At 37.8% G+C, this 27,571-nt stretch overlaps 4 protein-coding genes and 1 pseudogene across 11 annotated transcripts; 2 read left to right on the top strand and 3 right to left on the bottom strand.

Annotated features, from left to right (window-relative positions):
* Positions 1–3,728: 3,728 nt before the first annotated feature.
* LOC103341675 (protein DETOXIFICATION 12-like) lies at positions 3,729–5,849 on the bottom strand (annotated as a pseudogene). Its single transcript, XR_016124147.1, has 5 exons — positions 5,323–5,849; positions 5,147–5,233; positions 4,591–4,829; positions 4,288–4,493; positions 3,729–4,160 (listed from the first exon to the last, which is right to left on the bottom strand). The product of XR_016124147.1 is annotated as a protein DETOXIFICATION 12-like (transcript).
* A 1,142-nt stretch (positions 5,850–6,991) lies between these two features.
* Positions 6,992–11,817, bottom strand: LOC103341551 (protein DETOXIFICATION 12-like). The gene is made up of 7 exons (XM_008245092.2): positions 11,285–11,817; positions 9,390–9,934; positions 9,180–9,266; positions 8,960–9,016; positions 8,152–8,390; positions 7,846–8,051; positions 6,992–7,532 (listed from the first exon to the last, which is right to left on the bottom strand). The coding sequence occupies exons 1-7, from the start codon at positions 11,576–11,578 to the stop codon at positions 7,446–7,448; spliced, it is 1,515 nt and encodes a 504-aa protein (XP_008243314.2). The 5' UTR covers positions 11,579–11,817; the 3' UTR covers positions 6,992–7,445.
* Positions 11,818–12,036: 219 nt separating this feature from the next.
* Positions 12,037–15,153, top strand: LOC103341676 (protein DETOXIFICATION 16-like). Of its 7 annotated transcripts, none has more exons than XR_016124144.1 (9): positions 12,045–12,412; positions 12,571–13,115; positions 13,217–13,303; positions 13,476–13,532; positions 13,615–13,853; positions 13,977–14,090; positions 14,201–14,287; positions 14,406–14,465; positions 14,772–15,153. XR_016124144.1 is itself a non-coding variant. In XM_089045990.1 (9 exons), exons 1-8 carry the CDS (start codon positions 12,110–12,112, stop codon positions 14,463–14,465), a joined length of 1,497 nt encoding a protein of 498 aa, XP_088902116.1. In that variant the 5' UTR covers positions 12,052–12,109; the 3' UTR covers positions 14,772–15,153. The 7 variants fall into 7 exon arrangements, 3 of the variants coding, with proteins under 3 accessions (XP_088902117.1, XP_088902116.1, XP_088902115.1); XR_016124143.1 differs by having other exon boundaries at positions 12,046–12,412; positions 14,406–14,482; XM_089045990.1 differs by having other exon boundaries at positions 12,052–12,412; positions 13,977–14,095.
* LOC103341552 (putative histone chaperone ASF1A) lies at positions 15,095–17,092 on the bottom strand. The gene is made up of 3 exons (XM_008245093.3): positions 16,749–17,092; positions 15,884–15,999; positions 15,095–15,761 (listed from the first exon to the last, which is right to left on the bottom strand). Exons 1-3 carry the CDS (start codon positions 16,855–16,857, stop codon positions 15,369–15,371), a joined length of 618 nt encoding a protein of 205 aa, XP_008243315.1. The 5' UTR covers positions 16,858–17,092; the 3' UTR covers positions 15,095–15,368.
* A 6,543-nt stretch (positions 17,093–23,635) lies between these two features.
* Positions 23,636–27,437, top strand: LOC103341553 (ATP synthase subunit beta, mitochondrial). Its single transcript, XM_008245094.3, has 9 exons — positions 23,636–24,166; positions 24,728–24,803; positions 24,929–25,017; positions 25,150–25,267; positions 25,349–25,452; positions 25,561–25,719; positions 25,815–26,039; positions 26,123–26,434; positions 27,019–27,437. Exons 1-9 carry the CDS (start codon positions 23,681–23,683, stop codon positions 27,130–27,132), a joined length of 1,683 nt encoding a protein of 560 aa, XP_008243316.1. The 5' UTR covers positions 23,636–23,680; the 3' UTR covers positions 27,133–27,437.
* The last annotated feature ends 134 nt before the right edge of the window (positions 27,438–27,571 follow it).

The raw sequence follows: 27,571 nt of genomic DNA, 5'->3' as shown, positions 1-27,571 counted from the left end.
TTTTCAACACTCCCTTCTAAATTGCTAACTAAACTCCAAGTAAGCTTCTATTTCACTCCAAGTAAGCTTCTCAAATAACTGAATCTGTCCTTGGGAAGAGCCTTGGTAAAGATGTCAGCAATTTGTTCTTCACCTTTGCAATAAATCAAATCAATCTCACCATCTTGAATTGCATCTCGGATGAAATGAAACTTCCTTCGAATATGCTTGCTTCTCTAGTGAAAAACAGGATTTTTAGACATAGCTATAGCTGAAGTGTTGTCATAGAATAAAGTAGTAGCAGTGGTCTGCCAAAGTCTTCAAGAACAAACCTAAGCCAAATAGCATGTGAGGTTGCTTCATGCACTCACATACTCGGCTTCTACTGTAGAGATAGCTACACTATGATGTTTAACTGAGGAGAGAACACACCACTGCCAAATGAAAAGGCATATCCTGAGGGAGGTCCTCAGATTCCACACATTCAAGATGAATCAAGAGTGCAGATTTTCCAGCTGCATACTCAATTCCATAATCGATTGTTCCATGTATGTACCTTAGAACTCGTTTGGCAGCTCCATAGTGCTTCTTTGAAGGACTGTGCATGAACCCAAGTAAGCAGCAAGAGAACATAATGTCGCAAGCAACCGAGTGAGATACACAGACAAGGTCTCATCATCTCTCATCCTTATGTACTCAAAATCACGGCGCAGACCCTGCAGCTTGATGGATCTCACTTGCTTGTCACCATGAAACTCCTGGTGAAGATGATATCCCAAGCATCCTTTGAGGATTCTTCATTCAAAATCCTAGGGAAAATGTCATTTGAGACAGCCCCTTGAATAATCCAAAGTGCCTTAGCATCCTTCATTAGCAGAGACACCTTCTCTGACTCCGATGACCCTTCTTCATCAATCTTCTTCCCTTTCGATTCTGAAATCTCAATACCCTTTTCAACTAGATCCCAGATTCCATGCGATTTAAAAATAGTTCTCATTCGGATCTTCCAAAATTCGTAGTTATCACCACTGAATATTAGAGCCCAAAGATCACTACCACTTGACCCAGCCATTTGAGACCGGAATCGATGAATCGAGATGGAAAATTCTCGTTGGATTTTCCAAGCTCTGCTCACAGCTTCAACGCCTACTATCCAGATCCAACCTTCGCTACTGATACCATGTTAAGATTTGGATTGCCAAGGGAGAGTGAAGAAAACGAAAGGAAGAAAACGAGAGAAAAGGTTCAAAAATGGAAACAAAATCTGCTCTGCAACTTCTCACCGTTGCACAGCTCACCTTTTCATTCATACTCTTACATCAGAAATCATCACCATTCAAATACAAGAGCCAATGTGATTATGACACATGGCCGTACAGGGCATGTGAGCCGTTGGCAAATAACTGACTGATCTAAGACCTTACACTTGGCATATGAGCTCAAGCTTACATAACACTCACTCAGTTAAAATAATAGAAATTAACTAAGCTAAGTAAACTGTTCACTAATGAGAAATTAGAGAGCAATTTACTTTTCAACACTCAGACTGTAATCAACCTCTTCTCACTCATATATATTCATCTCCTTTGTGACAATGGTATGTGCGGATTAAGAAGGAGACGTAAAAATTTTGGCCTCTCTATGATTGCATATTTTTTGTTGTTATTATTGGTGATTATTATTGCAGTATTGAATTTCCTTTATAGATTTGGAAGTTTTGAAGAGGCACGTGGAAATTTTGGCAACATGGTCAGAACCCAACGCCCTCTTCGGCCATGACCTCTCTCTAGGACGTTGAACTTGTACATATATAGTATGCAACAGATTCTACGTTATTTGTGGTATTTTAGTAAATACGCTTGCAAAAGGTTGATTATCTTGCTCTGTTTTGCACAGGGACAGGGCAGGGACATGTGAGAGAGAGAGAGAGAGAGAGAGAGAGAACAAACTTGTTTTGAGAATGATTTGTTAATTCCATCAGAATCTCATTCTTCTCACGGCATTGGCATGTATCAGAGAATGAATTGTTAATTCCATCAGAATCTCATTCTTCCCACGGCGTTGGCATGTATCATTTCATATGTATAATGTATGACGTTTGGGTTTGTGCCTGTTTGACCCTAAATAAATCCACGTCCACCCAACGGAGCAAGAGCTCATGGTGGCTTGTAAGTGGTGCAAGGTGGGTGAAGTCCAAAAGTCGGGTTGATAAGCCCAAGTGTGAAGCTCAAGGATGGAGTCCAAAGTGAAACTCAAAGGTGGGCTAGTGTAGTGGCAAGGATGAGGCCTCATGGTATCATAGGGTTTTTTATTTTTATTTTTTGGTATAAATGGTCTCATAGGGTTAAACATGTAAACATACATGTTGTCAAATTATGATATTATTATAATATATATTAGTCTCTATGTACTCGCTTTCGCGTTTGTGAGAGGCTTTTTTTTTAAAAAAAATTTATTTTAGAATTGGAAAAGATAATGGGTAGTTGTGCTTGTGTTCCACAAAAATAAGAGTCATTATCTGATTTTTCTTATAATTTTAATTTTTTAATATAAAAAAATGTGAATTTACCATACTATCCTCATTTAATTAATAATTTCAATTCATGTTTACATTAATCAATGACATTTTCTGATATTTTGAATGTTTTATCATTCTCTGCATTTTGCTTTATATATATGGATGCATGTGATCATGAATGATTACTAACAGCCAAAAATGGCTAAACTATTAGCAACAAAGCTATTTTGTTTGGTCAGCTATGTTTTAGCTTTTGTCAAACAATCAAAGTTGATAAATGATTATTTACATTTATATATAATGGCTTGGACATTAATAACGGCCAAGAAATAGCCTACATATATGTGGGAACACATATTTCGGCAACTAATAGATGGGCAACATATGGAAAATAAATATTCCTTAAGTTAATTGATTACCCTAATTAAATTATATTTAATTAGAGAAATTATTATTGACTTAAGATGAGAATATCTCCCCAAATCAAGGATGAGATTTCCATCAAATGGCCTATATATATATATGTGTGTGTGTGAAAATTGCTATGATGCTTGGTTATTATAAAGGATATAATAATTTCTTGACCAGAGCATTGGGTTCTCATGTCACCCCAACATTGATGGGATTCTCAACCAAGTCAGAAACTCCAAGTGCACGATGTCTCACCAAAGATCGGATCATACACTCAAAAGTCTAAACCCAATCCAAGAAGCTAGGTTCAGAAGTTCCAGCATAAGTCTCCTTGCAATTGGTGGAGTTCAAAGATGGGAAGACTCGTAGCCAACTTACTAGGACTTATTGCATCACAGGTCAGAAGAGTTTCACAATCCCAATTCCAACCTTTCATAAATCTTGGAAGGATTTTCAATGAAAGTCAGTTGAGGCCATTTAATGGTCAAATCCATGAGCTGAAGAAAGCTCTATAAATGGCTCCTTAAAAGAAGCGGAAAGGAGCTCCGATTCAACACACAAAACATATCTTTTTATCATGCACCTTTCAATTCTTAGTCTAATGATTTTATCTTTCAAGCACTTTAGATTATCCAAATTCTTTATTTTCTTAGTGTAAGCTTACTTTCTTAGAATTTAATCTTTAAATTCAAGTTTAATTCAATCATTTATCGCTTTAATATATATTATCACGTTTCGTTTCTTGCATTTACATTCATTGCACTTATCACCAAAATCCTAAAACTAGTCAAACAAAACTTAGTCATCTTTGATCCCGAGGAAGTGAAAGAACCTAAGCCAAGAGGAGGTTCTTTGCTTGGCCGATCAATTGTTTGATTAGAAGTCAGAAGTGCAAACACACTCACACACTCTTTCCATCCAAGCCATCAAGTAGCTTGGTGGTGGCACGCCTACCATCTCAACAGAAGAATTACCAAAAATCCTTTTTTTGGCCTACTTGGCCAAAAAGAGGGAAACAGTGCCAAAATCAAATTATTCCCCTTTTAAGAACAAGAGTACAAAATGAGATTATTGATTTAATCCCCACCAGAGAGAATGTCTAACTCCAGCTGAGCAGAGTTTTTGGACGAAATGTTTCGGCGCTAAAAGCAGTGGATCAAACTACTACTGGTAAGGAAATATTAAGCTCGTCAGCCTCTGCTTTAATGACACAATCCTTCCCCTCAAATATCCTCTCCCTTGCCTTGCTTGCCTGGAACAACAAAAACCCAACATAAACATCCTTTTAACAAGGTAGAATGAGGCCATGTTTAAGTAAAAAGGATTAGAATGGTAATCATAAGAGAGATCAGGAAAATCATAAGAGTTAGAAAGTAGACCTGCTTTTCCCAATTTGTACTAGTTGTTACAAAAGAGAGCAAAATGGTTTGCACCGAAGAGCCAACTTGTATTCCAATCCAGAGTCCCATTCCTCTAAAATGCACCCAGAAAGCCAATATTGCTGCAACTGGAATTCCACTAAGATAAACTGCTCCAAGGTTTATGCAAGCCCCTATATGCTGCCACCCAATTCCTCTAGCAACACCTGATTTTACCGTTGACGAAAGTATATAACACAAGATTGAAAACTTTATTTCTAAGCAAGATGCTTATCTGCATAAAAGATTGAGCATTTAACTTACCTGTAAGGACCCCTTGAAAGCTGTCTAGGACATGAGATAGGCAAACTAGAGGAGCCATGGTTACGACATTATCGATGACGTCTTTCTCATTGCTAAAAATGTAACCAAATACATGCCGGCAGGCATAGAGGGTTGTGGTCTCTGTACTTGTCTCTGTGACTGCTAGAAACATTGCAGCGCGAGTAGCTAAACGAGCACCTTCTGGGTTACCAGCTCCTAGTTCATTTGCAACTCTAGTACTTTACAATTCCCAAGAATAAAGAAAGAAGATCAAGTTACTACTTATTATTTATGCAAATTTAACTGCTTTGACATTATTAGTATTATAGTATACAAATATGAAATCTGATGGTATATGTGTTTGAACAAACGTTGCTGCAGCACCAAACCCGTATGGTATTGCATAGAGTGTCAAAATGGTTTGGAGACTGTCCACCAACAGTAACTAGTATTACAAAGAGACCTATTCCAAATTGAGAAACTGGTTTTAACATTTGTACTAGTTTTTAGAAGATCTTCCTCGGTATCTGAAGGTGAACAAAAACAGAGAACTTACCATACAGACAGAACTGAAGTTTCAAGAGCTGGATTTGGTAAAAGCCCAGACAGCAAGATAAGCAGCTCAAATGACCACCACTCAAGGCTACAATCATCAACAAGAATCAATAAGAAAGGACATTGGAGATGGAATATTTTATGAAAGCATAAAGAAGACTTTTCTAAAATAGCTACCATAGAATTCGTGCAGAACGGATTGCAAAGTGAAAGAACTCTCCCATTCCATGACATAGCTCCTTAGAAATTGGAGCTTGGGTTTTTGAACAGGCAGAAGAAAACTTCATGTATAATCCAAGTAAAATCACATTCAGCCAATAGGAAATACTGATTGCTAATGTAATGCCCCTCCAAGGTGATCCAGCCCAGACTTTAGAACCCAACAGATTGGAATATGGAACAAAAGGGTCGTGACAGAGCTTATGAGCATAGGTATTATCAAATTTTGTGCCTGAAAGTATCTAATGAGTCGCGAAGGTGAACAGAGCTGGAAGAAGCCAGATTGTGAATTTGCCAGCTTCACGAGAAATTACAGGGTCTTGACCAATAAGAATCAGTAACTCCTCCATATATATCCATACCAAAGATAAAGGAAGACAAACTAAGGTGAGAGAAAATATCGCAGTGTAGGTATGAAGTCCAAGTTTCTGATATCGCTCAGCTCCATATGCTTGCCCACATAAAGTTTCCGGTGTACTAGCCATTCCTAGCTGTTAGCACGTTACAAAATGTACTTAAGTTTCTAACTTTCTATGAACAAACAAACAGTTGGACATCAAAAAAACCAATCCAAAATACAGATAATATAAGAAGAAAGAATGAATGTAAAGAAAAGATGAGGATGCGGATGAAGACTTACCAAAAGACTAAAGCCGGTGACCTCGGAGAGGGAGGGGGCTAGGGAGGAGCTACAGAGAGCAAGCTCACCCAGGTGACCAACCATCATCATTGAACTGACCCGCAACAAGTTCTGAGATAGAATCACAGCAATCGTGGGTCCTGCTATGTAACACAACCTCTTCACTTCTTGGAAGAAAGAACCCCATGTTAGAACCTTCGCGTCCACTTCGGCTATTAAACACACTTGCCAAATGTTCATGCAATCTATTGCTCTGTTTTAGAGGGTACAAGAAAGATAGGAGAGCAATCTCTTATTGAAAATGATTGCTTAACTCGACTCATTCTAATGGTGCTGAATGATCAAGATTAGCATAACCAATTATATGCATACCAGTTCATATGAATAGATATTTGGGTTTGCGTTCCTTTAAGAACAAGACTACAAAGTGAGATTATTGATTTAAGAACAAGACTAGAAAGTGAGATTACTGGATTTAATCCCCAGCACCGTCTTGTGTAAACAATGAAAATAAACCAAATGTCTGGCTTGCATTGGATATGTGAATTTTATTTAAAGGATAAATTGTAGAATAAATCCAACTGAACATATTTTTTAGCTAAAAAGGAATGGATACAACTGATACTGTTGTGGCACAATCCATTATCCACCAGATGCCGTCCCCTCAAATTTCCTCTTCCTTGCTTTACTTGCCTGAACTGTAGAAAACCCAGCATAGAGGCAAGTTACAACCTTGATGAAATGTGGTGTCTATGATTGACTGCAAGTTACAGCATTGAATTTCACAGTCCAGCCGAATGTTCCAATGACGGAATCATATTATACCCTTTGTCTTTTTTAGGGTACCGCTTAGTTGATAAGAAGATATAAGGAAGTACCAAACCAAAGGGGAAGTTTGAAGAAAATTATCACATCTTGGGATAGTCTTAGTAAACGTACACACCAGCTTCTTGGCAACCAGAGGAGATTGGAAATTATATAGAGAGATTTAAAGTTGGAAAATACCTCATTTTCCCAATTTGTTATAGCTGTTGCTGATTATTACAGAATTGCCAAGGAAAATAAACCAAATGTGAATTTTGGCTTGCATTGCTTATGTGAATTATATCATTTATTAAGGATAAATTGCAGAAAAATCTATCTCAACAGAGTTTCTGTTAACTTTCCACATTTTATCATGATAAAATTTGCTGATTGAGAACTTTCTGCATTTCCAAGGAGATGGCTCTTTCTTGCCAGATATTTCAGTAGCCTAGACTTGCCACCTACATTCTACTTCACATATTGTGCAGCGACTGCAAGCTATCTGGGCACTGTATTGCAGTCAGGGACGTCTTGTCTCTCTCTCTTGCACATAGTCATGACTAAATGGCTTAAGCTAATACTCTCATTACTTTAAGTAAGTTTCTTGTTAATACCACGATAGAAAGAACTATGCTAATCAAAACTCATTACTTTCTGCCTTGTCGCACAATCCATTAACTTCTGGAGGCCTTCCCTCAAATATCCTCTCCCTTGCCTTACTTGCCTGAAACATCAAAAGCCCATGATCAACTCAACAAGGCAAAATGAGGCCATGTTTAATGAAATGATGTGTCTTTTGGATAGGTTCTCTGTTTAATTGCCAAGAAGAAACAAGGAAATACCAATGCAGTGGGGGAGTTTGAAGAAAAAGAACTCATTTTGGGATATAGTTCATGTAAATGGATTAGAATAGCAATCATAAGATACAAAATATTCTTCATCTTCCCTCCCAACTTCTTGGCAACCAAACAGAGAATTTTGGAAATGAAGGTGGAGAAGATCGACGTTATCAAGAGACTAGAGGTTGAGGAACAGACCTGCTTTTCCCAATTTGTACAACTTGTTACAAAAGATAGCAGTATGGTTTGCACAAAAGAACCAACTTGTATTCCAATCCAAAGGCCCCTTCCTCTTAACTGTACCCAGAAAGCCAATGTGGCAGCAACTGGAATTCCACAAAGATAAAATGCTCCAAGATTTATGTAAGCCCCTATATGCTGCCACCCAGTTCCTCTAGCAATACCTGATTAAAAATTTACAGAAAATATAACACTAGATTGAAACATGAAAGAAATTGTTTCTTGGGTAGATAGTTAATTGCTTATTGCTATAGAGCAACCAACCTGAAAGGACCCCTTGCAAGCTGTCTAGTATAACAGACAGGCAAACTAGAGGAGCCATGGTTGTGACGTAATCGATGACTTCTTTCTCATTGCTAAAGGTGTAACCAAATACATTCCGGCAGGCAAAGAGAGTTGTGGTTATTATACTCGTCTCAGTAACTGCAAGAAACATCGCAGCACAAGTAGCTATACGGGCACCTTGTGGATTACCAGCTCCTAGTTCATTTGACACTCTAGTACTGTATAACACCCAACAAAAATAGAAGAAGATACTTTATTACTTGTTAGATATCTATTTATGCAAATTTAACTGCATTGACATTAGTAGTTGATGTAGTACAGCCCGTAGGTATTAGATTAAGCACTTAAACAATCGAACAGAAGAATATAAGAGATCGAGGAGAAGAAATATATATCGAAAAGACTAGATAAGGGCAGAAACAGTAGAACAAAGAAGAATATCGGAGATCGAGGAGAAGAAAATCAGAGAGTTCTAGGAAAAGGTTTACTCAACATTCAAATCTGAATTTTAAAGAACTACATGAGGTTATTTGTAGCAAACTAAAACCTAGAAATATTAGGATAAAAATCTCTTGCTTAAACAGAAATCCTAACCCAAATAAAATTGGAAACTTAAAACTAGAAATATGGCAATCTGGAAAAGTAGAAATCCTACTAGTAATTGGAAAACTAGAGAATCTAGGAAACAAACAAATACATTAGGAAACTAATAAATTTAGGTCCTACGCGTCCTGCATCAGTAGTATACAAATATGCAATCTGATGCTATATAAGTGTTTGAACATACCTTGCTGCAGCACCAAACCCATATGGTATTGCATATAATGTTGAAATCGTCTGAAGACTGTCCACAACAATCAATTAGAATGATCAGATTTTTTATGGAATTGGTGTATCTCTTGCTAGTATTACATGGTGATCAAATTGACAAATTGATTTTATCATTCCTACATAATTGTTAAAATATCTGCTCTGTTTCTGAACTGGAACACAAACAGAATATTTACCATACAGACAGAACTGAAGTTTCAAGAGCCGGATTTGGTAAAAGGCCAGACAATAAGATGAGCAGCTCAAATGACCACCACTCAAGGCTACAACCATCAACAAGAATAAGTAAGCAAGGAAGGACGTTTGAACTCTAAGATAAAATATTGTAAGAAACTAAGCAGATTGAAATCTCTGCTTGAAATAATACAGGGAGATAAACTGGTTACCATATCATTATTGCAGAAGGGACAGCAAAGCGAAAGAACTCTCCAATTCCTTGGAATATCTCCTTAGAAATTGGAGCTCGGGTTTTTGAACAAGCAGAGGAAAACTTCATGTATAACCCCAGCAAAATCACATTTAACCAATAGGAAATACTGATTGCTAATGCTCCTCCAAGGTTATCCAATCCAGACTTGAATACTAGAATCCAACAGAGAGGAACGTGGAACAATAGGGTGGCGAAAGAGCTTATAAGCATGGGAATTATCAAGCTTTGTGTCTGAAAGTACCTAATGAGTGGTTGAAGAGTGGCATAAGCAAACAGAGCAGGAAGAAGCCAGGTTGTGAATTTGCCAGCTTCATGAGAAATTACAGGGTCTTGACCTATGAAAATCAGTATCTTCTCCATATATATCCATATCAAAGATAAAGGTAGGCAAACTAAGTTGAGAGAAAATATAGCAGTGTAAGTTTGAAGTCCAAGTTTCTGATATTGCTTTGCTCCATATGCTTGCCCACATAAAGTTTCCAGGGCACTAGCCATTCCCAACTGTTCAAATAGCAACGTTAGACAATGTACTTAGTTACTGGAGATAGATTATATATAGCCAGTACAAAATCTATTTCGCAAACCCAATAGTCTGTTCACAATCATGCTCTATTTTCTTTTAGCAGTATCCATGCATGGCTACTGGCTTCAATCTTGCTTTAATACACTAAAACTCGTCATTCTTTTCGCTATTAATACTACATCTACATTGAAAAGAGTCTTGACATGCAGACAGGCGTCTAAGTTTCAAACCCCATAGCAACGTGATTGCCCACGTAAAGTTTCCAGGGCACTAGCCATTCCTAACTGTTCAAATAGCAACGTTAGACAATGTACTTAGTAGTTGGAGAGATTATATATAGCCAGTACAAAATCTATTTCGTAAACCCCATAGTCTGTTCACAATCGTGCTCTATTTTCTTTTAGCAGTATCCATGCATGGCTACTGACTTCAATCTTGCTTTACAACACTAAAACTTGTCATTCTTTCGCTATTAATACTACATCTACATTGAAAAAAGTCTTGACTTGCAGACAGGGGGTCAAAGTTTCGAACCCCATAGCAACATGATTGTGTGTGTGAGAAAACCCCCCTCCCCCAATATAGCTGGTACCCAAACAAAAAAACCAAAAAAAAAACAAAAAAACTACATGTACACTGAAATTCGTACTTAATTATTCTTAAGTTTTTTTTTTCTGCAGTACAAAATCCATAGAGGTTTTTTTTCGCACAGGAAGCATATTAGCTGACAAATTTTGTATGAAAAGACAAAATAATCTGAATGTGCATTGTTGTCTGCAGTGAATATGGAAACATTCCCTGCAGCCCGAGGGTCCAGTGAAACTCACATTACTTTTATAATCCGTGATTGGGCGCCATTATAGTGGCAAAGTCCTAATGAACCTCTTATAATATAATTTAATCAAATAAAACCTTTGGGCAAACAAACAATACTGAAAAGAACTAGAAAAGCTGTGTCCCCAAACGCCTCCAGTCCAGTGGAATTGAGTCATTCATTTTAGCACGTCTTTAATATTATAGTTCTTTTTTTGGTCGAAAAGTAATATTATAGTTCAGTAAAATCGCTTCCCTATAGAATCCAAGATGCAGTCTTGGGTGTCGTATGTATTGGAAAAGACCAGAGGAAGTGATTAAATAAAAATGATAAAAAAAACGACCCAGATGCGACCGGCTGAAGATTAGAACAAATTCAAGTGCAACCATTTTTAGTCACGAGAGCTCAAACAAGAACAGCTGTGGTGGACTGGACCTTAAAAACCATAATTCCATATATATATATATGTATAATTAAATGCAGAAAAAGAAAATCAAGAAGATGGAAAACTTACAAAAAGGCTAAAGCCGGTGACCCCAGAAAGGGAGATGGCTATGGCGGTGCTAGAGAGAGCAAGCTCGCCCAGGTGACCAACCATCATCATTGAAATGACCTGCAACAAGTACTGAGATAGAATCACAGCAACCATAGGCCCTGCTATGCAACCCAGCCTCTTCACTTCTTCAAAGAAAGAACCCCATGTCATTAGAGTAGAAGCACTTGAATCGCTACTGCTTTTATTCCTTTGTTGTTCATCTTCTCTATATTTTGGCAATAACAAGCTCTCTTCCATGTTTGAGTCAATCATGGAAATCAATCGTCGCCGCCTCCTCACTAGCTGAACAGCCTATTGACTTGGAGCTTTGGAAAATATATGAAGAGAGAAAGCAAAAGTAATGACATTTCACGAGCGTTATATACGCAGAGGTCAAAAAATTTGCATTTTTTATGGCTCTGGCTGCGTAGAGTAATGATATACAGGCAATACGTAAAAATCTTATCTTTTTCTTTTTCAATTCAAAAATCGGTTCATTTTTTTTATAAGGAAGATTTTATTTTCTATCGGTGAAAGGACTTTGGGCATAGTCACCACCATATAACTTGGGCTTTAAAAGGAATTTTGGACTAATCGCCATATAAAATTATTAAATATGATGGATTGGTTAACAAGTGAAAAATGACACATTTGGACGTTCTAGCATTATTATTATATTCTATACATTTTATTATTTGACCTGTCTTTCTCTGTGTCTCTGTCTTTGTTTTTTTTTTTTTTTTTGTTTTGGATGGAATGTCCTGTGATTACCAATAAACAATCATTCAGTTTCAAGTGGCAAAGATGCTATTTTTTCTCAGAATGGCAGAAGTGAGCTCAAGTGTTAAGACTCCTCTAATTCCAAACCAAGAAAGAAGCCATGAATTAGAGGGTGCAACCATATCCCAACAAGGATTTAGAAGAGGGGATTTTGTTAATGAAGCAAAATTGCAACTCTGGCTAGCCGGGCCTCTTATTGCAGTTAGCTTGTTGCAGTACAGTTTACAAGTCACATCAGTCATGTATGTTGGTCATCTTGGAGAGTTGGCACTTTCTAGTGCTTCCATGGCCTCTTCCTTTGCTTCAGTCACAGGATTCAGTGTCTTGGTAACTGGGTTTCTCTTCAACATCACTTGTTTGAATTTTGTCCTGTTTTTTTGTCTTTGTTGGTCACTTGGTTAAGTGATCAGCCTAAGTAAACTTCCTTGTATTTTATTATATTGATGAGTTTCCTTTCTCTTAAAAATATCAAACATGTCTCACAGTTGGGAATGGGAAGTGCATTAGAGACACTATGTGGACAAGCCTATGGAGCCAAACAGTACAACATGCTTGGAGTACACATGCAAAGAGCAATGCTAACATTATTAGTAGTAAGCATTCCCCTGGCGCTCATTTGGTTTTACACAAGCTCCATTCTCATGGCTCTAGGCCAAGACCACGAGATATCGACTGAAGCAGGAACTTTCAACCAGTGGATGATTCCAAGCCTCTTTGCCTTTAGCCTCCTTCAATGCCTCAATAGATTTTTACAGACACAGAACAATGTGTTTCCAATGATGATAAGCTCTGGCATCACAGCTTTTCTTCATATTATGGTTTGTTGGGCCCTTTGTTTTAAATTTGGACTAGGAAACAAAGGCGCAGCGTTGGCGATTAGCATTTCGAATTGGTTTAATGTGTTGTTATTGGCAAGTTATGTGAAGTTCTCGTCGGCCTGCAAGAACACTTGGACAGGATTTTCGGAAGAGGCATTGCATGACATTTTCAGCTTTATCAAACTTGCCATTCCATCAGCTATAATGATATGGAAATTTTTCTTCTTCTTTCCATAACTTTAACTATCTTTAGTTACTATATATGTTTCTTTTTCTCCTTAATTACTAACTTACATACACTTCTGAATTGCAGCTTCGAATATTGGTCCTTCGAAATGGTTGTTCTCTTATCTGGTCTTCTACCAAACCCAAAACTAGAAACATCTGTGTTATCAATAAGGTATCATTATCAAACTTAACAGAAGAATAATAGAGAAAGAAACTTGAGTTTACATTTTGGTAATAGTATTTTATCAATTTATATATATTGGTGGCAAATATGTTGAACTCCTTATATGTTCCTTGTCAGTATGAAAGTTCAAATTATTTCTGATTTTTTATTCGGCTCGCAGCCTTAACACATGTTGGATGGTCTATATGATATCAGTTGGTCTTGGCAGTGCAATAAGGTCAGTAATGTCATATGTTAACAATCTCCTTGAAGATAATGCTGCTTTTCTTTTCTCCTAAAAACAATCCTTATCGTAATAGCACAAGAGTGTCAAATGAATTGGGTGCCGGACGACCACAAGGTGCCCAATTAGCCCTAAGAGTCATGACCATAATGGCTTTATCAGAGGGTGCTGCCATAGCAACAGCTACAGTTTTGGTACGCTATGTTTGGGGAAAGCTCTACAGCAACGAGAATGAAGTGATCATATATGTTGCTAAAATGATGCCACTGCTTGCACTATCTGACTTCTTGGATGGATTTCAATGTGTGCTTTCAGGTCCTAACATATTACTGAATCCAATGGCTTCATGATAGTTGAAACTTGCACATTTTAAGTACTTTATTATCTTTTCCAAGTTCTGAGTTCTAGCTGCTAAAAAGAATATAATTGACTATCTAGGAGCTGCCAGAGGCTGTGGATGGCAAAATCTTTGTGTACTCATAAACCTTGGCGCTTACTATGTTGTGGGAATTCCTACTGCTGTGCTGTTTGCTTTCATCCTCCGTATTGGAGGTATGGTGAGTCTCTCTCTCTCTCTCTCTCTCTCTCTCTCTCTCTCTCTCTCTCTCTCTCTCTCTCTCTCTCTCTCTCTGTGCCATTTAAGTTTAGATTTGTGTGAATAGGGGCTTTGGATGGGAATCATTTGTGGACTTCTTGTTCAAGTTACAGCCCTTGTTGCGGTAAATGTGTGTACTGATTGGGATGAGGAGGTGAGTTTGATAAAACATTTCGCCTGGCTAAAGGCAGTCTTTATTCTCCCTTGCTAAAATAGTTTGTCTATGTTTAATACAAGCTTTTTATCTAGTTTCTTTTCATTTCACATTTCAGGCAACGAAAGCTGCAAATAGAGTTCAAAATACAGTCTTAGTCATTGACAAGGCAACATAGGTTTGTTTATGAAACAGGTCAAAACAACTTCTTCTTTTTTTCTTTGCTTTTCTGTTTATGATAGAAAGGTATTGTCATGACAAACCAGTTAAAATAGAAATAACTTACATTTGAATAAGAGCAAAGTTTTACATATGTGAGAGAGAATGAAAATATTGGTGTTTTGATGACTTGACATCTAGATGAACAAGATTGCTTTGCAATATAGAAATCTTTAGTGCCATTTTATTTCATGAATCTTGGTGCTTTGATAGTTGTTTGTAAGAATTTACTCAGCTCAGTCCGCTTGTGCTTGTCTGTCTTCAGTAAGGTCAGTAAATCACGGTTCATTGGGAAAACAGTTCTGCATAGAGTCGAACTCTGTCATTGGCCTACAATTGATGAGCTCCAACCAAAGTGACTTCTACCCGGATTCCCTTATTCAGGGTTGCAAGGATTTTCTCAAAGGATCGTGAAGTTATCAGCAATCACGTCTACCACCAGAGTATAGTTTGTGTGGGTTAGGTGGCTAGTGTTAGAGAGCAAAACATATCACTGCAAACGTTTCCAGGACTGCCAATATTTGCATTCCATTTTCTATTCCATTTCCAGAGCCCTCATTCCATGCCACCCAATACATGATTATATAATTTCCATAAGAACGATGTGCACTAGGATTATGAATAATGAAGTTCCAGAGTTTCAATTATGAGACAATGTTTCCCATGTACCACATCTTATCATCCCAAAAATAAAAGGATGACACAAAACATTCCAATCAACACTCTAGTGACTATGTTACAAACTTTTCAAAAATGGGGGTGTTTGAAATTTAATATAGTTATGCCACCTGAAATGATCACCATGCCAAAATCTAAAGTAGATATATGACGATTTGTTGTTGTACAGCTACTTCAAATTTTACTACTGCACACGGACAGATGATACAGGTGATAGGGGTCGTTCTTCTCCCTTAATGTTTTCTTCAGTTGCACGATCAGGCGAAGGAGGGGGCTGCTTTGTTTCAGTTCCATGATCAGGTGAATGAGGGGCCTGCTCCTCATGTTCATTGTTCTCGGGATGAAAATTAATAGGGAACTTTGTGACTCTAGGCTTGTCAGCCAAAATGTTTCTCTGAACCCTATCAACCAACACCTTAGAGGGAGGTTCCTCCCTTAGCTGTTCATCATCATAATCATTGTTCACATAGTACCCCACTCTAACAAACTCCTGCCCCAGATATGAACATGTCAATAGCAGTACAGTGACACCAATGATATCTTCCTCGCGTATTTTTGACGGATCTGGAGGGTCTGCCTGCCAGGAGACCAAAACATACACACACACACACAAACAGGAAAGGATTTAGCTTCACATCCATATAATATTGGAGCCAAAAAAACAAACTTTAACTCAGAACAAGGAATCAGTATAATTACCTGAAAGACAAAACGGTAGTTTCCAACATTGACAGGACCAACAAGCACACTCTCCAATAGTTGGTCATAAGTCTCATCTTCAGCAGATCCCACATATATCAGCTTCCATTCCAAGTCTGTAATAAATTGAATAGTATAACATGTCAAACAAAGAGATCACAGTTTCATTTACTCCAATTTCACTGGAAGTTTCCTACCATCCTATGCACACATGCTGGCCCCGTTATTTAAGATAAGGCGGATATAATTCATAAACCAGCAAACTGTGGCAGTTGGCCATTAACTTGAAAAAACAGAACCACCTCACAATAAAGTTCTTAGCCAGTGGAGTTACAACAAATAACATACATTTATCCTCTTTCAATCGTCACTTTAGAACCACACATTCCTACCAATTTAGGATGCAACACCATGCTCTATAAGTATAAAATTTGCCTAAAAACTAGTTAAGCCATCAAGAAAACTATCCTAAAGATTAGAAATGGTGGTTTTCCTCTATTTTATTATGCTTTGAAGCACCCCCATCAAGAAATCAATCGGAACCACGAGGTCTTCCATTTAGGTAGCATCTTGTTCACCTTATGCAACGTCCTAACTTTTAACTCCTCAATAAATCAGGTCCAAGTTTTCATTTTTTTTTTTCTACAATGTAAGTTATCAAGGACTTATATGTGAAAAGCCCTAAATTTAAATCCTATTTTTTGTTAAATAAAAAAGCCAAAGTTTAGAAATCCCGATATAAATCAAATTGAACTGTTGGAGCAACTTCTTTTAAGAACCCTAGCTTAACCTCAAGCAAACCAAAATCCATCTGATTCAGACTAAACAAAATTAAATTGAAGAAGCATGGGTTTGATAAGATTACCGTCTTTGAGGGGAGTCAAGCACTCGTATGAGATTTCGAACTGAAAAGGGCTGAGGAAAGCGGCCGGGTTGTCCAGAACGGCGACGTTTGTAAGGTTGACGGCGCTCATATTTCCAGATCGAAATAAGACTCTAGTGCTTCCTCGAATAGACCAATCCTAGCCCTGGATTGGATATCCTTCCCCCACAAACAAGAAAACCCTAGAACGGATTTTGGGCGTGACCGGTGACCCAGAACATAAAGCTGGAGGTGAAAGCAGGAGAATATAAGTAAGAAGAAATGGGTGGAAATTGCAATTCCCATTTTCGAGTAAATATGTATAGCTGGTGTGGAGGGAAAATACGCAGTTTGGCGGGAGTTTTAAACTTTTGTTGATATTTCGTCCATGGAAATTCAGATGTGGCCTCGTTGTTCGGCCCGCAGTCTTTCAACCCGTTAGGCCATCTCCAGTCATGAGCTATTCCAAATATAGTCCTAAAATAATGCAAAATTCATCTCTAGTCATAGGCTAAATGTAACATCCCACATCGACCAATGCGGAAAGGGGGTGATGTGCCTTATATGTATATACGCCCGCCTCCATCTAGACGAGGCTTTTTGGGAGCTCACCGGCCTTCGGAGTCATGAGATTCTCGAGTTAAGCGAGTTAGGGCTAGAGCAATTCCGGGATGGGTGACCCACCGGGAAGTTGCTCGTGAGTATGTGACAATTTGGTATCGAGCCACTGCTGCAGTAGGGTGCGAGTGTGCCGACGAGAACGTCAGGCCCTTAAGGGGTGGATTGTAATATCCCACATCGACCAATGGAGTGGGGTGATGTGCCTTATATGTATATGTCCGCCTCCATCTAGCACGAGTCCTTTGAGAGCTCACCTGGCTTCAAAGTCCGGGAACTCGGTTCCCGGATGTGACAATTTGGTATCGAGCCACGCTGTAGTGGTGCGAGTGTGGCGGGCCGTCGGGCCCTTAAGGGTGGATTATGTGACAATTTGTATCGAGCCACTGCGCGTGTGTACGACGAGGACGTCGGGCCCTTAAGGGGGTGGATTGTAATATCCCACATCGACCAATGGAGTGGGGTGATGTGCCTTATATGTATATGTCCGCCTCCATCTAGCACGAGTCCTTTTGAGAGCTCACTGGCTTCAAAGTCTGGGAACTCCGGTTAGGCGAGTTAAGGTTAGAGCAATCCCATGATAGGTGACCCACTAGAAAGTTGCTCTTGAGTTCCTAGAAACAAAACCGTGAGGGCAGAGAGAGGGACCCAAAACGGACAATATCGTGATACGGCAGAGCCGATCCAGGGATGTGACACTAAATAAAATTTTAGCCAAATTTGGAGGGCCATATTTGGCCATTTAGCCCTCCAATCAGGTCAAATTATCCCAATTTTGGCCTAGGCAAAATTCATAGTGGGCCCCATCATGTGTTTTTCAACCATCAAACATTAAAGTACTCCTCACTTCCCTTTCTCAAAATAATAAAACATGAAGGACCCTAAAATATGAGTAATGCTATTTGGACACACAACATTGACCACCTTATGTGCAACTGATGTGTCATGTCATGTCAATTTTTGGATGTTGTCATGAGGCCACTCACTAGGAATGCTAGGGTTTTTTAATTTATTTTTTAATTGACATGGCATGACATATCAATTACCACATAAGGTGGTCAGTTAAGGTAGTCAATATGTGTGTCTAAATAGCATTACTCCTAAAATATAGCCCTGCATGGCTGGAGATGGAAAAATTTTAGCATTGCATTATTCTTTAAAAAATTAATATTTTGGGGGGCTAAATTTGTAGCCATGTACTACATTTAGCCCTATAGTTGGAGATGACCTTAATTTAGACTCGATCGATATCTGATGATGAAGCCCAATACTACCAATGGGCTCGCACCTAAGTATTCGGCCTACAATCGATACGTGAATCGCCTAACAAGTCACAACCTCAAAATGGTGTGTTGACCGGTAGCTCACTACTCATTAAGACATTTTCAGGGTTAATGATGTTTAGCTTCAATTTAACTATCAAACCAACTAGGTTTATACTTTTAACACAATATGTCTTGATGATTGTCCATGCAACCCAAAACACCTAACAATTCTACTTACATCAAAGGATCGCCAAACTATACTTATGGTGATCTATCACGAATTCGATGCTAGTCAAACCTAGGACGTGTCGAACTTTGAATGTAACACAAAGCCAACACACTAGAAAGCGACTAGCCGCCAAACTATACTTTAATTTAAGGGACAACAATTAAAAATCAACTTTATAAACTCACAGAAGAAATTGTAGCTTAATGAATTTCGACTCATTGTGAAATATTGGGAGCATTTTTGCTCACCACTTTAACCCAATGTGTACCCTCACCACCCTTCTAAAAAGTTGACATTTGTCCATATAAATAACCATAGTTAATTTTTGGTTTTAAATCTTTTAAAATATTTAAAACCAAATAATAATAAAAAAATAAAATAACTTTCTCCTCTCTCTTCCCCCTCTCCGACCGACTCCCTTCATCTATGACGGCTCAAATTCTAAACCCATCTCTGCCGGCACATCATCCCTCTGGTCCTCCACCGCCACCCTTGTGCATTAGTCAATTTACTTTATATAAAAATAAAAATAAAGCATAAGGCTTTCAATTGGTTCAAGTAGTAATAATAATACCTATCGACCCTTACGGAAGATTACAAACTCACCGAACCAAATTTCCCTAAAATCAAGATCTCTTGGACTCTAGTGCTTTTGTCAGATTCTCCTAGGTTTGAGATCTAGTGGCTGTTAATGAGAGTAGGCTTAGAAAAAGTTCGAAGCTTTTTAAAAAAGTGATTGGAATTCAACTTGGGAAATTCGTTTATGTAAGCTATGCAATTCTTCTTCCTCATAAATCAGTCTTTGAGTCCTTACTTTTTTGTGCTTAAAGGCAAATAGGGCGCGGCGGAGGGTGAACAAGGCGGGGAAGGGAATGGTGGCTAGGTTGTTAGAAGGGAATGGCTGGGTTGCTATATGGGGAATGGTGGCTTAGGGTTGCTGGAGGTGGGTCGGGAAGGAGGGAGAGAGAAGGAGAGTTTTTAAATTAAATTAAATTATTATTTTATTTTATTATTTGGGTTTAAAAAAAATTAACTATGGTTATCTCATAGACAGGTGTCAACTATTTAAAATGGTGGTGATGGTACACATTGGGTTAAAGTGGTGAGCAAAAATGCTCCCGTGAAAAATTAGGGTCTATTAGATACAGTGACTTTAAATTTAAGGATTAAGCTTATTATAAGGCTAAATTGTGTTTTTTGACAGTTTTTGAGACAACTGAAACCCATGTATGCTAAGATATGATTAAAAATGAAATTAATAAAACAAGTGGATTTCAAATGATTCAATGCATACAATTATTTCAAATGTGTTTAAAATGTACTATATCTAGTTATTTCAGTCACATTCAATCTAATATCTTAAGACGGAGCCAATGAAGGGTCGCAAGGGTCAGCTGACCCTTTTGAATAACCCTACATTCATTACTAGTTACCTTTTGCATATAATGTATTAGTAAAATATGACCCTTCTTAATTTTTATTTTTTTATTTTCTTATTTTTTTTAATAACTTAAATAATTACTAACCTAAAAGCTAAAGCAGGCAACCTTTTGCACCACTTAAATTAAACCTATTCTATTTCAAGTTTTTGTTTGCATCAATCATTTAATTTTTTTTCTTTCCGACTCTAAAGTTAATTATCTACATGAATTCAACTCTATTTCACTGAATTGTAACGATCAACCTAGTAAGTCTTTAACCCTAACAATGTAATTTTTTTTATATAGTTTGTTATATTTTTTGGGCTGTTAGTTAGTGATTTCTTTATTATCTCAAATCAAGAACAATAATCTTTACATGATTTCTTTATCATCTTATTTATGAAATTTACTTTGAAAATAATTATGGAGAAATATTTTAAAAGAAAAGTGACAAATCAATTGTCACCTCCTCTAAGAATAGATGCATCAAATCATGGTACTACAAAACGTCAATATGAGGAAATCAATCTAGCTGATCTTCCTTCAAATTGTAGCCAACTTAAATCCTCAACATAGTGAGGTGTGGGGTCAAAGGACTAACTCCACGACTATCGATATACTGCTGGTGAGGACCGAGGGGCGTCAAAGGGATATCCATATGCCATTGGATATTGCTGAGGCTAAGAAGCAGAATGGGGAGGGTGAGAAGCCGAAGGAAAATGACACTAGCAAATCTATGCAGAGAGATAAACCAAGAACCCCAGTAGTACCACGCAGGTAAGCTGTATTCTTTTTATGAACCTTAATTTCAACTCCATGTATTCTTTTTACATGGATTTGACAAAAAAAAAAAGGAAAAAAAAAGAAGAAGAAGTTCATAACAAAGTTGTAAGAGCGTAGCATTTGCATGACTTTTGACTAAACTTTTTTTCTCAATGACCAAATTGAAAGTTCATATAAAACTCAGTGACAAAAAAGGTATTTAACCCACCAACTTAACAAAAACTAACAACAAATGTATAAATTGTAAACTTTAGATAATATAATGACCAATTTAGCAAAAAAAAATTATAAGTAACCAAATTGAAAGTTCGTGAAAAACATTTAACATAGTGACAAAAAAACTGTATTTAACAATGGAAAAAAAAAAGTACACGACTACACTATCTTGCACACAATTTGTTATTATCTCATGTTTTACATGGCTATCATTTCATTCATTATCTAAAATCTTTTGCTTTTGCTTTTATTTTGTTTACACGTCAAATATTTACATTGTTTATTCAATTCAAATGATTTATCTATTTGATTATTTTAATAAATAAGAGATTTTTTTTTTGTGAATAATAAAAGGGATTTGATTTCCTCACTCCATTTTTCTCCACTTACACTCTTTTTTGTTTTTTAATATTTTTTTAATTAATTTTGTTCTTTATCTTTTCTATTCTACCCTTACCCTACATTGATTTCTTTTTACTTCACTTTTATATTAGTTCTTTTTCTTTACACTTAATTTTCCAACTTGCACTCTATTTTTAGTTTTTTTTTCCTTTAATCGAGTAAGAAATTAAGTTTTTTTTTTCCCTTTAATACGAAAAATAGAATGTAAGTTGAAAAATTAAGTGTAAAGAAAAAGAAATAATATAAAGTTAAGTAAAAAATAAATTAATGTAGGGTAAGGGTAGAATAGGAAAAAGAAAGAACAAAATTGATTAAAAAATATTGAAAAGCAAAAATGAGTGTAAGTGGAGAAAGAGGGAGTGAGGAATCACATCCCTAATAAAAAATGTGATTTCTCTTACATCTTATGGGGATGTATTCAATTTAGATTTTAAATGATTTTAAAAGAGTTATAAAGTTGATGGAGTTTAATTGAGTTTGACTAAATTCCACAAACTCCACATAGATTTTGACTGAATGTGAGTCTATATTTTAATCGAGTTTGTTAGAGTTTTATTGGTTTTTATGGAATTTATAGCCCTAAAAAAACAAAAGGTTTAGGGGTGATGACGGTGGTGGTGGTGGCGATGGTGGTTTATGGGTGATGGTAGGGGTGGTAGTGGTGGGGGCAATGGGAGTGAGGTGGTGACGGTGGTAGTGGATGTGGTGGCGGTGGTGGTGATGGTGATGGTGATGATGTTAGCGGTTGTGTGTGGTGGTGGTGATGGTGTGGGTAATGGTGGGGCTGATAATGGGGGATGGTAGTGGTGGTGGTGCGGTAGTGGTGACGATGGGGTGGTAGTGGGGGTGGTGAGGGTGGTGGGGCGGTGATGATGGTGGCGACAACTATCTGTGATGATAGCCATGATAAGATGGTGGAGAAGTGGTGAAATCATATATTGAGAATACAAAATCTATTTTTTTGGGAGCACGAATTTGTCATGGCCTAAAGAGTAATGCTACTCTTACCATATTTTTATACTACATTCTCATATCACATCGTGTAACAGCATGTGGACAACCACATTAATTAATAAAAAAAAGGGAATAAAACCACAAATAATTTTAATTGATATGGATGTTTACCTCAATTGCTACATAAGGTGGTATGAGAATGTGGTAAAAGTAGCATTATTATGGGCTAAAATAGTCTATAATCAAACGAAATACACCACTTTTTGTATTTCCTTTTAAAAATTAATAAGGTTTTGAATACACTCAAACTTTTATAAAGTCTTTTAAAGTTATGATTGAATATATCTAAATTTGAATGAAGTTTAAAAAGCCTGAATTGAATACACCCAAAATGGTATAGACTTTTATAAAATGGTGATTAAATATACCTTTAAATTTCGTTAAAATCTCAATTGAATACACCCCTTAGTTTGGTAACAATATATTCTTTTTATTTTCGCATTTGAATTAACAATACAATCAAACTTGAATCAACAATGGTGTCTAAAGACATTTTGACTTTCTTGTAGTTTGTTACCTAGTTTAGTGGAAGTGTGGAATGAGCACACGAGGGGAGGGGGTCATGCGATTAAGCTGCAAATAGTAAAATGTGTAATTATTAGAACAAACGCAAAACGACCTGAACATGATAGCGCCGATGTGGGGGAAGTAGCGTTTTACTGGCATACACCATACATTTCACGACATCAAATCAAATTAAAGAGCGTTATCAGGAAATAAAATCAAATCAAAGAGAATAAAGTGAAACATAGGGAGTGTTTGGCAACGACCTTATAACCTCCACCACCCATCCTCACGGAGATGCCGAAAAGGTCAAAATGAAAAATGAAATCATATGAAAATAGAAAAAATGAAAAAAGGGGAAAAAATGAAAATAAAATATTCCCATTTTGGGGCTCAGTAGCTGTACATATAGCATTTGCACCTGGCTTCACAAACCCTAGTCTCTTCTTTACTCTCTCATTGTCTACCTGAAGCCCTAGCAAAATGGCTTCGCGAAGGCTCTTATCTTCTCTCGCCCGGTCCTCCGTACGCCGAGCACCTTCTAAATCTCCGATCTCAAGCCCTAACCCTAGAATCGCATCCCCATCGCCATCGTCTCGATGCGCTTCTCCTTACGGCTACATCCTCAACCGCGTGGCCCAGTACGCCACCGCCGCGGCTGCCGAGACAACGACGGCGTCATCATCCCCTAAAAGTAAGGACGCCGGGAAGGGAAAAATTACCGACGAATTCACCGGGAAGGGCGCGATCGGGCAGGTGTGCCAGGTGATCGGAGCCGTTGTCGATGTGAGGTTCGAGGAGGGCTTGCCCCCGATCTTGACTGCACTTGAAGTGCTGGACAACTCGATCCGATTGGTGCTTGAGGTGGCTCAGCACTTGGGCGAGAACATGGTCAGGACCATTGCTATGGATGGTACTGAAGGGCTTGTCAGAGGACAGCGCGTGCTCAACACTGGTTCTCCTATCACTGTAAGCTATATATACGATTGTTTCCCGGTCCGCGCTTACTGATTTTACCTCCTATGCCATGGTTGTCACTAGATTTGATGAGAAATGTTATGGTTTCGTTATGTTCGATGGTAAACTGTTGACTTTGATGCTTATATGGATGGGAATATGTTGGGTTTTGATTGATTTATGAATTGGTGCTGGTGTTTTCAGATCTGGATGTTATTATTGTTTTTCTCTCCGGTACATTTCTCTTAGTAGAACCGTTGCTGAGTGATTTACATTTCTGGCTTCTGCTGTTCAAAGCTTTAATATTTTAGGTCCTTTTTAGGGTTCAAGTAATACATTGACCGTTAGCTATTAAATTTAAACATGTCTTCATTGGCTAGATTTTCTTCAGATTTTATGTGGTCAAATTGTGATATTTTCTTTGGCATTTCCTTTTTTCGTCTATAATCTTGATCATTCAGCACTCTTTTTTGTTGTAGTTGATATATTTATTTTTTTGAATTTAGTTTCAGTTTTCAAATTTGTTTTTCCTTGAATTCTGACTTATATTTTGGTATTTATTTGCCTTTTTAGGTGCCTGTTGGTAGGGCTACCCTTGGTCGAATCATGAATGTCATCGGAGAGCCCATTGATGAGAGAGGCGATATGAGTAAGAAGTTTAGAAACCTTTAAAAACAAATCACTTGGTTAAGTAGTTGTGTGAATATTTTACTGCAACATGTCAAATATATGCCACGCAAGTTTCTGACAATTTCTTTGTGAATACTCCAACAGAAACCGATCACTTTCTGCCCATCCATAGAGAAGCTCCTGCCTTTGTTGAGCAAGCAACTGAACAGCAGATCCTTGTTACCGGAATCAAGGTATATTGGTTTTAACCTCTACTATCTTTACTTGTAATAGCATTTGATCGTCTAATTGCTGTATTCCCTTCCTTTAAAGTAGATGTTATGTGCTCTAGATTCTGTTTACTAAATTACGGGCTTCATATACAGGTTGTAGACCTTCTTGCTCCCTACCAAAGAGGAGGAAAGATTGGGTTGTTTGGTGGTGCCGGTGTAGGAAAAACTGTGCTTATTATGGAACTTATCAACAATGTTGCAAAGGCTCATGGTCAGTTTTTTCGAAATATGTACATGTTAGTACACTGGTTTGTCCATGTTATTTTTGTTTACATCTCTTTTCATTGATCAGGTGGTTTCTCCGTGTTTGCCGGTGTTGGAGAACGTACTCGTGAGGGTAATGACTTGTACAGGGAAATGATTGAGAGTGGTGTCATTAAGCTAGGTGAAAAGCAGGTAAAGACACTGCATTTCACTTGCCACCCTCTCTCTACGCATTCATCACTGTGTCTGTTTTCTGGAAAGTTATTGCTTACTTGCTATTCTTCCTTTCTTTTTCATCAGGCTGACAGCAAATGTGCTCTAGTGTACGGTCAAATGAATGAGCCCCCTGGTGCTCGTGCTCGTGTTGGTTTGACTGGGCTGACTGTGGCAGAACACTTCCGTGATGCTGAAGGGCAAGATGTGCTTCTCTTTATTGACAACATTTTCCGCTTTACCCAAGTAAGCGTGGTTGCTGAGGAACTATTGAAGATTGTTTGTCCTCAGACATTGAATATTGTTAGTGACGCTATGTTTCTTTCTGGCCCATCCTGCAGGCAAACTCTGAGGTGTCTGCTTTGCTTGGTCGTATCCCATCTGCTGTCGGATACCAACCTACTTTAGCTACTGATCTTGGAGGTCTTCAAGAGCGTATTACTACCACCAAGAAGGGTTCCATCACTTCTGTCCAAGCTATTTATGTGCCTGCAGATGACTTGACAGATCCAGCTCCTGCCACCACCTTTGCTCACTTGGATGCCACCACTGTGCTGTCACGACAGGTCTGACATCTACATGGATTAATTGCAGTTTATCTTGCCATGCCATATTTTCAGTAACCTTGTTGACATTTTGAATTGAACAGATCTCTGAGCTTGGTATCTATCCTGCCGTCGATCCCCTTGATTCCACATCTCGTATGCTCTCCCCTCATATTTTGGGTGAGGAACACTACAACACTGCTCGTGGTGTCCAGAAGGTTCTTCAAGATTACAAGAATTTGCAAGATATTATTGCTATTTTGGGGATGGATGAGCTTAGTGAAGACGATAAGTTGACTGTTGCCCGTGCCCGTAAAATTCAACGTTTCTTGAGCCAGCCATTCCATGTTGCAGAGGTTTTCACTGGTGCCCCTGGAAAATACGTGGAGTTGAAAGAAAGCATTACCAGCTTCCAGGTATCCCTTCCTCCTCCCTCCCTCTCTGTTCTGTCTGCATATTTCCTCATTTCTGATATTGAAGTTTTGTTTATTATTTTCCCAATTACCGGTGGAATTCCCCTCTTGGAGAAACTATTAATTATATAGTTCTTGTTTTCCATGATATTTTACTATAACAATTAATTATGTATGTTTTGAAATGATGGAGTATTAATAGGAGAATTAAGGTTTGCCAAATTCAGGATGATAGAGGATGGGGTTTTTTTTTATGTCCATCAAAGTCTGCTCTAATCTTTGTTATCTTTTGATAATAATTTTATTCAGGATAAGGACAACTTTTGTTTTTGGTTGACCTTTCGGTTTCTGTTAATCATTTAATTCTATACTTGATGCTATCTCAGTTTATTTCTCTCTTTCTACACAAGAATAAAGGCCATGAGTTAACAATGTTACTTACCACCGAGTCACCCTCTTAAGTTACACCCATCTATTTTCTGCATGCATGAATAGTACCAATGTTTAAATTTGGCGGTTTTTGACTTGATGATATAAGGACTAGTGAGCGTGATTCATGCTATGTTTTTGTTATTTTATTTTGACAGGGAGTGTTGGATGGAAAGTACGATGACCTTTCAGAACAATCGTTCTACATGGTTGGAGGTATCGAGGAGGTCATTGCTAAGGCAGAGAAGATTGCCAAGGAGTCTGCTGCCTAATCTTCTTCCCCTCTCACCTGTTCCTTTTATCTTGATAATTGCGAAAAACCCAAATAATTTAGATGCAGCTGGCATTGCTAGCGGACAGGATTTTCATTTTTGAGAAACAAAGTGTATGAGCATTTTCCATTTCAGATTTAAGCATACTGCAGAGTGTGAGAGAAATGGAGCCAATGGGCCTAACCCCTTTTTTCTTGTTGTTCAATAAGGGGAAAAAGAAAGAGGACGTGTAAATTTTTTTTTTCCTTTTCTATTTTGAAAAATTGGATGCGATTAATGTTAAGTTAAATCCTTGTTCATGTGAATTACTTGAGAGTTGCAGGCTATGCCTAGCTGTTATCCAATTTGCTTCTTGTGTACTTCATATGCATAATCCCTTGTTTTGTTTTACTACGTGGAGTTGTGAGTGGCTGGTTAGGTTAGCTGCGATATGCAAATA

Source organism: Prunus mume, linkage group LG2 (genome assembly GCF_029339155.1).
Source record: "Prunus mume cultivar Tortuosa linkage group LG2, ASM2933915v1, whole genome shotgun sequence".
Taxonomy (NCBI): Eukaryota; Viridiplantae; Streptophyta; class Magnoliopsida; order Rosales; family Rosaceae; genus Prunus; species Prunus mume.
Note: the sequence above shows the minus strand (reverse complement) of the source record. Positions and strands in the feature narration are given on the sequence as shown.